At 29.0% G+C, this 15956-nt stretch overlaps 1 protein-coding gene across 17 annotated transcripts; it reads right to left on the bottom strand.

The window, feature by feature from the left end:
* Window positions 1-6556: 6556 nt before the first annotated feature.
* LOC149877686 (uncharacterized) lies at window positions 6557-15495 on the bottom strand. Of its 17 annotated transcripts, XM_090074056.1 has the most exons (12): window positions 15311-15495; window positions 14731-14868; window positions 14038-14318; window positions 13188-13272; window positions 12357-12388; window positions 8914-9129; window positions 8686-8820; window positions 7965-8084; window positions 7708-7880; window positions 7436-7500; window positions 7034-7125; window positions 6557-6779 (listed from the first exon to the last, which is right to left on the bottom strand). In XM_090074056.1, exons 5-12 carry the CDS (start codon window positions 12361-12363, stop codon window positions 6607-6609), a joined length of 981 nt encoding a protein of 326 aa, XP_089930182.1. In that variant the 5' UTR covers window positions 12364-12388; window positions 13188-13272; window positions 14038-14318; window positions 14731-14868; window positions 15311-15495; the 3' UTR covers window positions 6557-6606. The 17 variants fall into 17 exon arrangements, 12 of the variants coding, with proteins under 12 accessions (XP_089930182.1, XP_089930183.1, XP_089930185.1 ...); XM_090074057.1 differs by lacking the exon at window positions 13188-13272; XR_016447962.1 differs by lacking the exons at window positions 12357-12388; window positions 13188-13272; window positions 14038-14318; window positions 14731-14868; window positions 15311-15495 and adding an exon at window positions 9444-11320 and having other exon boundaries at window positions 8044-8084.
* Window positions 15496-15956: the final 461 nt, after the last annotated feature.

Genomic DNA, 15956 nt, shown 5'->3' with positions numbered 1-15956 from the left:
TTGAACTTTCAATAACTTTCCATTAAATTTAAACTTTCCATTCTTAAAACTGTGTAATTGGTTAAACTTTATAAAACTTTTTCTGAAGTAATTTTTTATTCCAAAATGGGGTCGCTCGGATAATATTTCTTTTTTACAGCTATTATGAAAGGATGTGATATATCAGCACGATGAGTATTCCCACCAGACTGTTAGAATATAAACTTTCTAAATTTATATTCAGACCTTGTAAGTCTTTGTATATGAGCCTTTGTAAAGCCTTGACTCGTATAATACCGCGAAGTTACCTTCAGCGTGAATGAAATCAAATAACTCAAAAGATTAAAAACAAGTTCCTTTATTTGATTAGCTTTTGAACATGTAGATTCTAACTCGCCCAAGAGTTTTGCAGCATCTCTTTTTCCTGTTTCAAAAACGCTAGATTGCGTTGCAATAAAAAGTTTTTTCCAACTATTAGCATCAACTTCAGAAGCAACTTCAGGTTGTCTCGCCCTCATATATTTCCTCGTTAACGGCCATAAATGTCGGTCTATCTTGGAGTCTATGATGATGGCCCCACTGTTTCTTCATTATGTTCCTTTTCTAACTTAGGATATAAAAAAACTTCATTCAACAATTGTCTATTAAGTTCTCCAAACTTTTTCTTTGCCCTCTAACATTTCCCCCACGATACAGTTAGTTGACAAATAAATTCTGTAATAGCTGTATTATTTATTTTTGTAATTGGCATCATTTGAATCTTCGAGTAAATTGTGCTTAAACTTTTTTGTATGAATTAGTTAACCATGCCAAAAATATCACTTTATGAATATACTAAATTTTCAAATTTTTAAATTCAATTGAAGTTTTTTTTAAATCAAATAACGAATAAATAATTTCAGAGAGCATAAATATTGATTAAAGAGCAATGATACTCATAACGGCCTAAAAGCTAAAACTTCATACCACCAAAGTAAATCAATGTGCCCCCATCTCTTACAAAAGTTTTGGAAGTCAAACTATAATAATCATGCTGTAATCGTCCTTTATTTTTTTAAATTTATCTCTTCGATTTCATTGAGATTTTTTTGCATTGTCTCATCACCATTTGAAAGCTATCTTTACTATAAAAAGAATGTAAATATTAGTGAAAGTTGCACCAGGTAGCAACTAATTTTTTAACAATTTTTTGCTACACGAACCTCTCTCAACAACGTATTTAACATTTGAGGAATCTGTTCGGAAATCCTTTCAATTGAAGATGAAAGGGACAACAAAACAATGCTCACTAAAACTAATACATTTCCATCTTTAATTTTACACAAAAAACAAAACGTTTATTACGATCAAAAATTATTAAAAAGTTTAAGCATACCTTTCATGATTTTAGATTGTCACCAATCAATATAACTAAAAAATAAATCAGAATCAAAAGAACCTATTCTTAAAACGAAATTACAAAACTAATTTATTATCTCGTCTTTCGCTTCTCATAAAAAGAAATAAAAGCTAAAAATACAGGTATAAACAAAAATATTACCAATATCCCGCAAATCGAATTTCGATTTGTTAGGTATTTAAAATATTTTTGAACAGCTTTTTCCGATTGTACGGCGGTCTGCATGTTCACATTGCACAGTGGGCCAGTAGGTGGACAAAATGGGAAAAATTTTAGTTGTCTAATCTTGAAAACCTATTTAATTTTAGTATCTAAATATATTAGGAGAAATCTATTGATAATTTATTTATATTAAATCCCTTAGTTACCAGGACTCTAAGCATTTGAATATTGAGATAAAATAAAAAAATAAAAAAAATTATAAATAAGTAATTAACGGTGACATCAACGTTGTGTTATATTTCAATTACATCTACGTTTTTGAAACAAAAAATTAGTACATGTTATTCTTGAGTATTTAGAGATAAGAAAAACCAATGTGTGAAATAAATTTGTCATAGCATGTTATCTCAGTTATACTTTGAAAATCACAGATTAAAAAAAAAAATTTCTTAAGAAACTTATTTTTTGCCGCACAATAACTAATAATTACCACAATTTGCCATGTATTGTCTTATATTTATTTGAGCTATATGATGCTTCAATCGAGTTTTAATTGATTGCTCGTCCCCTTAAATCCCCGTTCAGATTTTATGTATGTTTTAACTTGGTTGCTATGGTACTAAGTTTTGCATAGCAACAACTCATTTTTACATTAACGTTGTTTTAACAGTATTTTACTTGCGCTAAATACACAATATTGGGGGTATGTATTAAAATGAGATTCAGAATTCTTATGAGGTTAACTTTTTTTGGTTACTATGGATACCTTACTTTGCATAACATAGCAACAACATATTTTCGGTAGTTGTTAGTAATTTAATTACTAACACTGACAGTAATTTAATTACTTTTAATTTTAATTACTAACACTTGTAGTAACTTAATTACTAACAAGTATTAGTAGTCCAGGCGGCATATATATTATAACATTTTACTTTTAAATACAAAATACTTGTTACAATAATTATTTAGATATGGTTTTGTTAAACTTAGACATTCATAATTTTCTCCAATCTTAGTATTTCAAAACAAAATATTACTGAAGATATATTAAAATTTATTCAGCCAAAATTTGCTGATTTTAAAGACGTTGATTTTAGACATGCTGTTCAAAGATTTGTTTACTTGTATAAAAAAAAGTGGAAATCTGCAAACTATACTGTGAAAAATTTTGAAAAGAAGTTTGTGAACGGGCTTAATGAATATTTAATTGTCAGAAAAAAAGACAATGAACCAACTGCAAGTAGACGTGGTCGAAAACCAGTTGCATTTGATAATAGTTCTAATAAAACTAAAAAACGGCGTGTATCTTGTTTAATTGAATCTCATTCATCCGATGAATTATTTTTTGCTGCTAATAAAAAATTTAGAGATGAATCTGTTGTTATTGCTGCCAAGAATGTTTTAAATATATCAAATACAGATAAAGCAACTAAATATTCAGCAGACGAAGCACTGGCTTTAATAACTGATGCAAGTCTGACAAAAGCTTCCTATCAATTGATTAGAAGCGGAGCCTTGGAGAAAGAATATAACATCTACCCCGCTTACAATGATGTCAGAGATGCAAAATTGAAATGTTATCCTACAAACATAACAGTGGAGGACTATTCAGCTTCAGTTCCTTTAAAAGATTTAATGACTCATACTTTGCAAAGAATCTGTGCAGTTCAGGAACCTGTGCTAAGGCACTTGATATTGAACGACAAAGCAATAAAAACAATGACACTAACGTGTAAGGCTGGTTTTGATGGTGCTACTGGCCAAAGCATTTATAAACAAGTTTTATCAGAACCCGACATTAACAGAGATTTAAAGCGTGAAGAATCATTATTTATTACTTGTCTTGTCCCATTGGATTTGACTGGATTTAACAACAGCAACGAAAAGGTGCCTATTTGGAGAAATCAAAAGTGGTCCTCCACAGCCTATTGTAGACCCATAAGATTTGCATACAAAATGGAATCCAAGGAATCTGTGATTGAAGAAGATCAGTACATTAAAAGTAAGATAGAAAGCTTGGGTATGATTTTATTAGAGGTTTGCGGATCTTCTATTGAAGTGAATTGTATTATTGAACTTACAATGATTGATGGGAAGGTTCAAACAATATTATCTGAAAAAAATAACTCATACCAATGCTGTTCAGTGTGTGGTGTCTCTCCAAAAAATATGAATAGTCTTGATATCCTTAATATAAATTATACTAACAGAGAGTTCAAATATGGTCTTTCCAGTCTTCATGCATGGATTCGATTTTTTGAGATGTTATTGCACATTGCATATAAAAAAGAAACAAGAAAGTGGCAAGCAAGATCTTAAAGAACACAAAGAAAAGGCATCTGTAGCTAAACAAAAGATTCAGACTGATTTTATGAACAAAATGGGACTTGTTGTTGATTTCCCTAAAAGTGGTGGTTCTGGAACAAGTAATGATGGCAATACCTCAAGGCGTGCTTTTGCAGCATATGAACAAACAGCTGAAATTCTGGGTATTGACCAAAACCTTATATTCAGATTTTACATTATCTTGGTAACGCTCTCTTCAGGATATGAAATAGACTGCTTAAAGTTCAAGGATTATTGTTTTGACACTTTTAGACTATATGTGTCCCTTTATCCATGGTATTACATGGCTCAATCAGTTCACAAAGTATTGATACATGGACATGACATAATTAAAAGCCTTACATTACCCATCGGACTTATGTCAGAGGAAGCTCAAGAGGCTAGAAATAAAGACTTTAAATCTTATCGCGAAAATTTCAGCCGAAAAACATCCAGAAAAGCAACAAATACTGATCTTATCAATAGACTCCTAGTTTCCAGTGATCCTGTTATTTCATCATTGCGTAAATCAACATCACACCAAACAAATCATAAAGCATTTCCTTCAGATGTTTTACAATTACTTAAACAATCTTCAAACGATATTATTGTTTTATAATTTTTTGATGTAATTTAAAATTGATAACGTTTTCTTGCACTATTTTTTGCTTTTATTATTCCTAAAACATTATTTACCTAAATACTCAATTTTTATTCAATATAGGTGGGTCAAAAATCCGATAAGATATTCAAATATCAATTTACCACTTTGTAACTAAGGAAAGTATCCGGTAACTAAGCAATATAAGTATCCATAACAACTAAATTTAAAAAGTTATCACTTTTGTAAGAAGTGTGATCTCATATTGGTACTCATGCCAAATTTAGTGAATATAGCACTTATAAAATATCTGCAGATAACAAAAGTAGGTTGTTGCTAAGCAAAATAAAGGTATCCATAGCAACGAAATAAAAAAATATTACCTTCATAAAAAGCGCAGACATCATATTAGTACTCATACTAATTTTAGTGAATATAGCTCTAATATTAAATTAGTTATGAATTTTGTCCAGTAAAAGTGCATTCTGGCCCACTGTGCATTGTAAGATTTTTCCCGAAATTTTTGGTGTTTAAGACAATTTACTTCCAAAGATAATGCAAAGTTTGATTTTTTTTTATATTCTTTGTGCTGACAAATAATAATTCTTTATAAAAAATTATGACGATCGGAGTTTGGGAACAATATTAACTAGAAAAGTCGAGTCCCACCTGTCACAAACGTGAACGGAATGATAAAAAAAAAAATTAAACTTTATATAGCATATTATTTTCATCCGATATCGCCACAAACCAATTTAGATCTAAATTTTGAGGATCCAGCATTATCAGATAACAATCAGACATGAAAAAGTGCCACAGTTCATAAAGAGCTTACAGGTATCAGGTAAAATTATTTAAACAAGTCTCATTCCGCTCGCTTAACCATTCCTCTCGCTTAAGCTTTTTATTTTTTTTCCGCTAGTCGAACTAATTTTATTACCGAGCCACTAAATGGCAAACAAAGGATTTGTGGCAGCAATTTTAATTAAAAAGTGAACACTTTTATGAGCCCACTCTCGAGGCGTTTTTTTATCAATCTTAAGTTGAATTTAAAAAAAAAAAAAACTTAGTATAATCTTCAAAAGTGATCTTTTTGGCATGTTTAAGTAATTCAATTAAAATATTTAAGCATAACTTACTTGAAGATTCATATGATAACATATTTAAAAATAAATGATAATGCTATTAAAATATTTATTTTTCAACTAAGTGATCGAAACTTATCGCAATAGTTTAATTTTTATAAAGAACTTTCTTCTTGAATAAAAAATGATGACCATATAAAGATTGCAATTCCAATTTTAAGAGAAGGGGCGGGGGGGGGGGGGGGGGGGGAGAGGGGAGGGGAGGGAATGCTAACTTCGTACGGTATTAACCTTTGAACATTCAGACTTTCATCTAAACTTAAAGATGATTTTTTAGTCTTCTTATTAACAATACAATTACTTTAAAGCCGTTTCCCCCTTCCACCACTACGCATCTGCACTTAAAGTAATACTGCATTTAATTTTATGGTAATACTGTTTCCAGATTCTGATTACCGTGGTTTTTTGACAAAAATCTGTTTGCATCAATTTTAACATACGACAATTTCAAATTTGCTCAATCTCTTAAGGTTACCTTTCTTGAGCAATGGAAAATTCTGGAATTGGTCTAATGGTGTATGTAAAAAAATTTTTAGTATGAAAACAATTTAATTATAGGACTGATCCCAGTGGGCACACGGACGACTTTAAGACGTCTTAAATACGTCCCATCGGGACGTCTTTATTTTGTTTGCTTTGGAAATACAGAAAGACGTCCTGCGTGGAACGTCTTAAAGACATCCTTTGAGAAACGTAAAAAAGACGTCCCGATCGGACGTACAAAATTGGTTCAGTTTGGAAATACGGAAAAACGTTATAGATGGAACGCCGAAAAGACGTCTTATTCGTTTTTTTTTAATTTAATTTTTAGTTTAAATATTAACTCTAAATTATTTTTTCTAAAAACATTTTTTCTTAATTATATAAATTAAACAAACTTAATTAAACTACCATATTCATTTTGAATAGAAGCAGAAAAGTTCGAATTCAACACACAAATTAGTAAAGGAAAATTTATTTACAGAAAACTATTTACAAAAAATGGTTTGATGCTACGAATGCTGTGAATCATCACTTCCACAAAAATCATTAACATCATCCTTGTTAGCAGACAAGACGGAAGAACAATTTCTTCCGCCACCATTTTTTCGATCTGGAGCACGTTTTAGAATGTTTCCAACAATCGAATGAACTTCATTCTCTGTTAAATCATTCGGGGCACAGCCTAAGAAATGAGTTATAATATTAGTAAAATTGAATTTATGCAACAAACTCTTTTTAATCTGTTAATGTATAACTCAGATGATTTTTGTGCGTATGTAGTATAAATTGAAAGAACAATCTGTATAAAGCACTTCAGAAATTATAAGCATAAGAAAATTTTATATAATAATAAAAATATTTTATATTAATGTAAAAATATATTATTATATAAAAATATATAATAACAAAAAAATATAATATATTAACAAAAAATACCTATAATTATCTTCATTAAATTTGTTTTTCGAAAACTCTCTTTTTTGGTACCAGCCAAGTTAAATAAACTCATCAGTTTATTTGACATCAATCTAAATAAATAAATGATAAAAATAAAAACCAAATCCAATCATAAGCAGTTTAAAAATTATGGACACCAGTTTTAAAATTACGTTCTACTAATATGCATCAAACATGCAATGATCTTAGAGATTAGGAATAGTTAGTGTATCTGATAGGGTGAGTCAGGGAGGGTGGTTTAGGGATGTAGAGCATAAAGATGCAGATAATTGGTAATCAGCATGTAGAGAGTTAGCAGATTTAGGAGGTATAGAAGTGAAAACATGAAAAAAAAAATTGGAGAGAGTGTGTTACAGATGACATGAAAAAGCAAACACATACTTAACAAGAATTGCTTTCACAGCTGCATAACTGGAATTACCACCAACATTTGATAATTGACGCTTCTAAAAATAATGAACAGTGCAAATAATTAACATTTTGTTCATAACTTAAATGTTGTAATTACTAGTCATACTAGTAATTAAATGACAAAGCTGGTTACCAAATCCGAGAAAATAGGTCAACAGGTAAAACCATGATTATACATGATTTAATCATCATTTCTTGTTTAAGGCTTTTAATTTATTTTTTAGAAAAGTACTACTTCTTACTATATTCTTTTCTACTTCTTTATCTGATAAAGAGGAGTCAAATTTTTCGAACTCTTCTAGCGTGTCAATCTGTGATAAATCTAATGATGAACTATCTGCTCTTAATATATTTTTAATGCCCTCCGTTTCATCACAAATGCCTGTTAGTAGATGGAGCACTTTGTATTGAAATTCTGAAAATTAAATAAAAGTGGTTATGAAAAACTTTAAAAGTATAATAAAGACTATATACTTTGAAAATTAACATATTTAAATACTTCCTGCTTCTAAAGGGAATTTTGCATTATTCAACTTTTTTGAATTTTCTATTTGAGAACTATCTGATTTTAAACTAACATCAGTTGGACTTAACTTCCTCATGGGTGCTTTTTGGGATACTGAAAAAGTAAAGCAAATTGTGTGAATATAGCTATGATAAATTATAAAAGATGATTCTTCTCATAGTCAAGAAAAAAAGAAAAAAAAAAAAAGAAGCTGCATAAAACATACCAAGAAATTACAGTACAAAACAGATAAATTTGTAGTTTATAAACAAGAGTTAAAAATATAAACATGTTTATGTTTACAAATGGTTATTAAATGACAACTATAACATAATTTATGACAAATATAGAATATGAACTTACTTATTTTAGCTAATAAAGACTTTAAAGGAACATTCATGTTTTCTAGTATTGTTTTTTTTTGATGATAATTTTGAGGGTCTGTCTGGGGTCATTAACAGCCTTTTAACAGCATGTGACTTAAAGATATTTGATAAGCATCTGAAGTTTGTTATGTCAGGATATGTTGTTAAAACAGAATTTAATCCAACAAAAATATTAGTTTTAAAAGTTGACACAAAAATAACAATCAAGTTTCACATGTATATATATATATATATATATATATATATATATATATATATATATATATATATATATATATATATATATATATAATAACTTTGCAAACATATAATTTTTTTTAACAACATACAGTTTAGATCAGGTCTTGGTATTAACATTTTCTTTTTCTTGGTCTTTTTTTTGTTGGGATCTTTTTTTTCAAGCACCTCATTTTCAATTTCATTTGAAGTGGTAAACTCAAAATTTTCGCATAACTCTCTTTCATCTTTTAATAAAATTTTAAAAAGTATTAACACACCAAACATAAGATGCCTATCAAAAAACTTTTAATTTAACTATACAAACACATACTATTTACCATCTCTAACTTTCTCTTTTAACTTAACAAACTTGTGCCATGATGGATCAGGTGGAGTCAGTTCTCTGTATGCTCTGAGGACATTTCCTCCTGACGGCCAATATGTATAATCTTCATCTACCCAGACTGACGGTATAACACCTTCCTCTTCCAAATTTTCTTCCACCCAAACTGCTCTGCACCAAGCCATTTTTATTAAATTTTTCAAGGTGTTTTCTAAAAAATATATTTTTATGAAATAAACAAATGAAAAGAGCAAGACTATTTCTTTGAAAATGATAAAACAAATATCATAACATAGAATTTAGAAATATTATTATCTGACATTTACAATCAAATGAAACATTTAAAATGGGCTAAGTTCATTCATTGCTAATGACACCCTTGAATTAAAAAAAAACACAGTAAAGATTTATTTAAGGAAAATCACCCTCTTTCTATTTCATGCAAAACAGGAAATATTGCTAATCCACGTTGTTCTGGTAAGCATACACATTTCCTAATAAAACAAGCTCTATAAAGGATCTTACTCTTCAATTTTACATTGCTTCGATGTGGAAGTAACACTATGTTTAGATATGAAGACTGAATTGGTGTATTATGCACATCTTCCAAGTGCCTAATTTTTACTACATCACATAAAAAAGAATCATCTGATATGATTTCTTTAACAAATGCAATTCTGTTTTTTTTAAGAAGAAAGCAATTATCTTTTCCTCCACTAGATATCTTGGTTGAGAGGTTTTTTTTTGTTAGAAACCCAAATGAACTTTCCCATTGAAATTGTCTTTTTACAATTTGTGCAACTGGATTAGAAGAACCTTTTACAGCTTTCTTTACACGCTGAAGAAAATTTTCATAAGGAAAACATGATATTGTGTTTAATGAACTATTATAGTTTAAACAATCATCAGGCAAATGTAATAGATTATGAATATTGTACACTGTAAATGTATTTCCATAGATATATTTGCAATTATAAACAAACTGTGTTATTAAACCAATATACTGCATGCAAAAGTTATCATCAGACTGTAACATAATACTTATTGCAATGCTTAATGCCAAGAAATGTTTGTATGAATCTTTAGATAAAATACATCGTAGAACAACTGGACCGGTATACAAAAGAAATTGACGAAATTCAGTTGCCTTCCATCGATCTAAGTCATTGAGACTCCGTGGCTGACGTACAAATTCACTTGGCATGTGTCCATTTAATGATAGGAGACAGCTTGAAATTTCTTCAAATTGATGAGCAGCTATTTTACCACCAGGACCTATTTTCCAATAATTCAATAACCTACGGACAACACCTAAACATACAAGATGCATGTAGTCCAAAGGGAAATTGTTGATCATATCTAAATTAATCAAAACTAAAGGAGATATAGATGTTTGATGGTGATTATATCCAAAAATTTTTAATGTTATGTTTTCCCTTAGAGGATAATCAATCTCATTGTTAAAAACAACACGACCTTCATGTGTTCCATGAATACAACATCTTTCACAAGAGTCATAACCAGTGTGGGATATGATACATTTCAAAAACTCTCTGGCAGGGGCATCACACAAGAAACACTTAACCTTTACATCATATTGGTTACCATTGATTGATAAACTATGTTCCATCAACTCAATTAACTCTGCAACAAAGTCCTCTAAATAATCATTGAATCAGGTTTTTTGTTTCCACAATACAATTCAACAACAAATATATCAAAGTCACCAAAAGAAGCTAAAATTGGCCACAACTGTGTACTGCTTGACTTATACAATGGCAAACCATCAATGCTAAAACACAATGCAATGCATCTTTCAGTGAAATTGTGATGCAAAAATATTGTTTCTAAACTTTTTTTAATACCTAAATAGGTATATGTACCTCCACATTTTTGTATAATATTAACTTTCCTTGGAGTTTGCAAAAGTGTTCTGGCATCTTTTGGAAGTTCAAGCCCCTCTTCACAAAGTATATTAAGAGGCTCATTGACAGAAGCTCTAGTCCATCTGTTACGAATGGAGCAAGCAGTAAGTTTTTGGCAAAGGCTATAATTAGAATCATCAAATTTAGTATCATCATCATTATCAATGTGGCTCAAGACAGGTAAATCAGATTCATATGATTCATCAGCATCTGAAAGAGTACATGAATCATTATTACTGCCGCCATCAGATTCACGAAGAATGCAACTGCTATTTGAATGGTCAGAGAGATTTAATTCAGCACAGACTAGATTTTCATGTTTTTCAATCTCAAAAGTTTCATCATAATTAAAATCTAGTAATCCAAGCACTTTTTTATTTGTAGTTTTCCATTTTTTTACATATGCTGCCATTATCATAATATTAGTTGTGCTTTTTAAAAAAATGACTGACACTTTTGTAAAATAAATACTTTTATTAACTAAAAAATCAAATTAAATCAAATTAAAAAAATTTTTATTAGTTATTAAAATTAGTTATAGTAACTAATCTTGAGCTTGTTATATAATATAAATAATATAAAAAACTTTACATGTAAGTAAAAACTAAAATAATAATCATATTGATATTAATAATAACAACAACAACCATAATATAGTACCAGTGTATAGGTTTTACATTATTATTTTTTACAGTAAATAAAATTTAAGTGGTATGTTTCTTTATATGTTATCTTTTTATGTTACCAAATAGTTAACTAAATAGTAATTGAAAAATCTTCGACGAGTTCACAATTACTATTTAGGTAACTGTTAGGAAACATAAAAAGGTAGCATATAAATTTAAAAAAAAAATACTTGGATCCAAGTATAAGAATCGCCATTTTTGAAATCCATGCTTATACGCACTTGCAGCCGCGAAAAAGCCGTTTATAAAACGTTCAAAGAAGGTCGTGAAAAGTAATAGCGATCAATTTATTTATTTCGTTACATTTTCGAGACGGACAAGAAAAAGACGTTCATAAGACGCTTTGTTGAGGTTCAGATTGTCTTTAAATCGAGAGGACGTTAAATGAACGTACATAAGACGTCTTTATTCCGCCGTGTGCCCACTGGGATATGTTCATCTTTTTCCAGTTTCGATGATTTTAATAAATCATGTAATTAATATTTCTCGTTAGTTAAAAACATTGTCCACCTTTAAATGATTAAAATGCAGCTTAGGCACCAGAAAACCGAATCTTTGGCTCTGACGATAAAGTAGACTTCAAACAGTTTTCAAAATCACCGTAAATTCAATTGTTTTGTATTCTATTTGTATTTTTACTAAGTAGATGAGGCTTCATTAGAACAAAAAATTTGGATAACATTTTTGTCATCAGGAGGTCAACTGGTGGAGGTTTTACGCAATTAAATACAATTAAAGGCTTGGACTTTTTTAAAAGCTTGATCCAATAGGGGAGAAAACAAAAAACATTATTTACAATTAAAGAATATTATAACGTTTAAGCATACCTTTCATGATTTTAGATCACCAATCAACACTACTAAAAAATAAATCAGAATCAAAAGACCTATTTAAAACGAAACTACAAAACTAATTTATTATCTCGTCTGTCGCTTCTCATAAAAAAGAAAAAAAAAGCTAAAAATACAGATATAAACAGAAATATTTTACCAATATCTCGCAAATCAAAGTAACATTTGTTAAGTATTTAAAATATTTTTGAATAGCGTTTTTCCCATATTTTTTCCAAGAATTTTGGTGTTTCAGGCAGTTTACTTCCAAAGATAATGGAAAGTTTAAATTTTTTTATATTCTTTGTGCTGACAAATAATAATGCTTTTTAAAAAAATCATGACGGTCGGAGTTTGGGAACATTATTAACTAGAAAAGTCGATCCCACCTAATAAAAAAAAAGTAAAATTTTATATAGTATATTATCCTTATTCGATATCGCCACAAACCAATTCAGATCTAAATTTTGAGGATCCAGCATTATCAGATAATAATCAGACATGAAAAAGTGCGACAGTTCATAATGAACTTACGGGTATTACGCAAAATTATTTAAACTAGTCTCATTCCGCTCGCTTAACCGTTCCTCTCGCTTAAGCATTTCATTCCGGTGGTCAAACTAATTTTTATTACTGAGCCACTAAATGGCAAACCAAGGATTTGTGGCAGCAATTTTAATAAAAAATTGAACATTTTTATGAGCCCACTCTCAAAGCAATTTTTTTCAATCTTAAGCTGAATTTAAAAAATATAAAATTTAGTATAATCATTAAAAGTCTTTTTGGCATGTTTAAGTATTTCTAATAAAAAATTTAAGCATAACTTACTCGAAGATTCGGCGCTTGTCTGGTTTCGCACCCCCTCCCCACCTCCTTTTTTTTTTTTTTTTTGCAGATTCTGGAAGATCTTTGTCTAAAATGGAAAAAAATGGTATTAATTGTTTATTTTGAAAAAGAAAAAGTACTCTAATTCACATTTGAATATTCCGTTTTTCCATTAAAATCGACGCTGCTTTAAACTCCATTTTGAAACTTTTTAATAACAGTTTTAAAACCATTAATTCAGGGAAGGGGTGGATGGGGGGGGGGGAGGAAATTCTAACTTCAAACAATTTTCAAGATCATCATAAATTCTTTTGCATTTTATTCTATTTGTATTTTTACTAATTAGATGAGGCTCCATTAGAACAATAAATTTGGGTAACATTTTTGCCATCAGCAGGTCAACTGGTGGAGGTTTGGCGCAATTAAATACAATTAAAAGCATAGATTTTTTTAAAAGCTTGATCCAATACAATTTAAAACTTGGACGATTTCTTTGTTAAAAACGCCCCTCTCTCTGCTAAACTTAACAGTAAATGTTTTTTGTTTTTTTATCTTAAAGCATATCAACATAAAATTAAAATAATTTAGCATATTAATGTTGGTTTAAATTCTTATTTTACTTCTGAAACTTATTGTTTTTCATAAGTGATTAAATTAACAGTAAAATGCCAGGCTCATTGTGCATTGTTGAGTTATTCTTATTGATAAATGAATTAATATTCGACTCTAAAAATACTCATGATTCCTAGAACTAAACTTAAAATTAAAAATTGTGTAACCGTTTTTTCAATACAGTTTAAAAATACATACCAATATTTTTAAAAAATAATGATAAATTGTAGTAAATATATACCTATTTACTTGACAGCTAATTTTTTTCAAGGGAAGTCTTTAAAAACTCGTGTTGCAGTGTGATACGTTGATATTCTATAAAGTATTGTTTAATATCGAATGACATATTGAGTAATACTGTGTAAATAATACATTGAATTTCTGAACAGCAGCAATTGTTTCAAGCTTGAAAAATGCTTGTTCCTGAATGTCCCGCAGCTATATCACACTTAAGTGACATGTGTAGAGAATACTTTAATGAAATCATGCTACCAAAACCGGAAGCTTCCAAATTTGTAAAAGCTGTGATGTCCAACAAGGAATATAAATGGAAAATAATTGATTATCTTAATTAATCTATATTTAATTTTTTTTGTTTTAAAAACAACTTACTTGTTTATAAAACCTAGGCCGAATTTTATTTTTGATTAAAAGGTCACCAGAGGAGAAGAAGACTTAAGTCAGACGTGGCCCTAAAAACCTTATTTTCTAAATCCACGTCTCCTTTGCTGAAAGAAGTTTTCATGGTATTGTTTTTTTAATTTGATTGTTAAGTGAACAAATTCAGCATAAAAAAACTGTCATTTATCTTTCTTTAACTTTCCAACTTTTAATGAAGCGGATTTCAGAATCCTTCTCTGGTGTTTTAACAAGTCGAAAAGTTCATATTTTAGTGCACTCGTTATGTGAAAGTTTCATTTAAGTTTATTCTTACCTTATTCTTATCAAATTCATCATGATGATCGAAATCCTCCACTATTATACATCTATTGGTTTTTTCAAACTAGATTCACTGTAAGTAAAGCCTTTGGTTAAAAAATGTTCTCAACGAACATATTTTGATCATCATTATCTAAAATAAAATAATAATATTATTAATATAGTTGGCTATTTTTTATCCATGTATCCATTTTTCTACGTATTTATTATGAACTTTCCTCTATGATGTAGATTTTTAATCTTTTGTCCATTAATTTGAAACTTTCACACAATTACAAAAATACTTATAAAAGTTATTATTATAAAATTATTATTATGAATTGTTATTGTAAAATTACTTTGTGCAAAAGAGCTTCGAAACTTTTTTCAAAAAGAATAAAAAAGTCACTGGTCACTCAGAAATTTGTACACGATTATAGAATCCTGTTTATTTTTTAACTTTTCACAAGATGATAAAAATTAGTAATTTCTTTCTGTTAAAAGAACATAGACACTTAAAAGCACCGTTTATTTTGACGTTTATTACCTTTATTGTTTTTAACTCAGTATCATGTTTAATAAAAAAAATGGTTTACCTTTTCGCTACTGTAGATGAAAAAAAGGAAACAAACGCAAACTAGTTCAGCTTAAAACGTTGGATGGTTAAATAATTTTTTTTCAAGTACTTTGAAATGCACGATAAAAGAAATACTTAAATGACCAGTTAAGTTTGCGAAAGAATTGAGCAATATTAGTTTTAATAGCAGGTGCTGTCAACATAAAATAAACAGTTTCATCTAAGCATGACAACAGAAAAAAACTCAACGGTGAAGATAAGTTTCTTTTTTTAAAACCAAGTTTAAATTTTTGGTTTGCCGAAACATCTGGAATGGTTTTTATGATTTTTACTATTATCTATTGTTTTTTAACAACTTTAGAATTACTTTTACAAAGTAATAGAATGAAACATTTTCATTTTGATAACTAAATAGTTCACTTGACTTTGAAAATGTGTTTTATTGGTTATAACAACTTTTTTTATTTTTTTCTTTGAAAATGTGTTTTATTGGTTATAACAATTCAATTAACTTAAATTTTAATAGAACAAAAAATTAGAATGAAAAAAAATTATCAAAATTAGTTTTGCGAACTGCATGTAAACATATTTACAAGGCTGAAACCTTTCAGTTAAAAATTTTTTTTTCAAAATTGAAAGATGATTTTGACGTTTGTTATGTGTTG

Source organism: Hydra viridissima, unplaced genomic scaffold (assembly GCF_058129835.1).
Source record: "Hydra viridissima isolate aposymbiotic clone 2 unplaced genomic scaffold, HvirCarnegie_v1 scaffold_16, whole genome shotgun sequence".
Taxonomy (NCBI): domain Eukaryota; kingdom Metazoa; phylum Cnidaria; class Hydrozoa; order Anthoathecata; family Hydridae; genus Hydra; species Hydra viridissima.
The sequence above is the reverse complement of the archived record's forward strand: the minus strand, read 5'-3'. Positions and strand labels throughout refer to the sequence as shown.

Bases quoted from the DNA above. Each gene is read 5' to 3' on its own strand.
- LOC149877686 (XM_090074050.1), bottom strand. From the start codon at position 10,548: ATGGAACATAGTTTATCAATCAATGGTAACCAATATGATGTAAAGGTT. The intron at 7,881-7,964 runs GTATTTAAATAT...TTTAATTTTCAG, and splicing joins ATTCCCTTTAGAAGCAGGAA to AATTTCAATACAAAGTGCTC. The intron at 7,501-7,707 runs GTAAGAAGTAGT...CATTATTTTTAG, and splicing joins AAGAAGTAGAAAAGAATATA to AAGCGTCAATTATCAAATGT.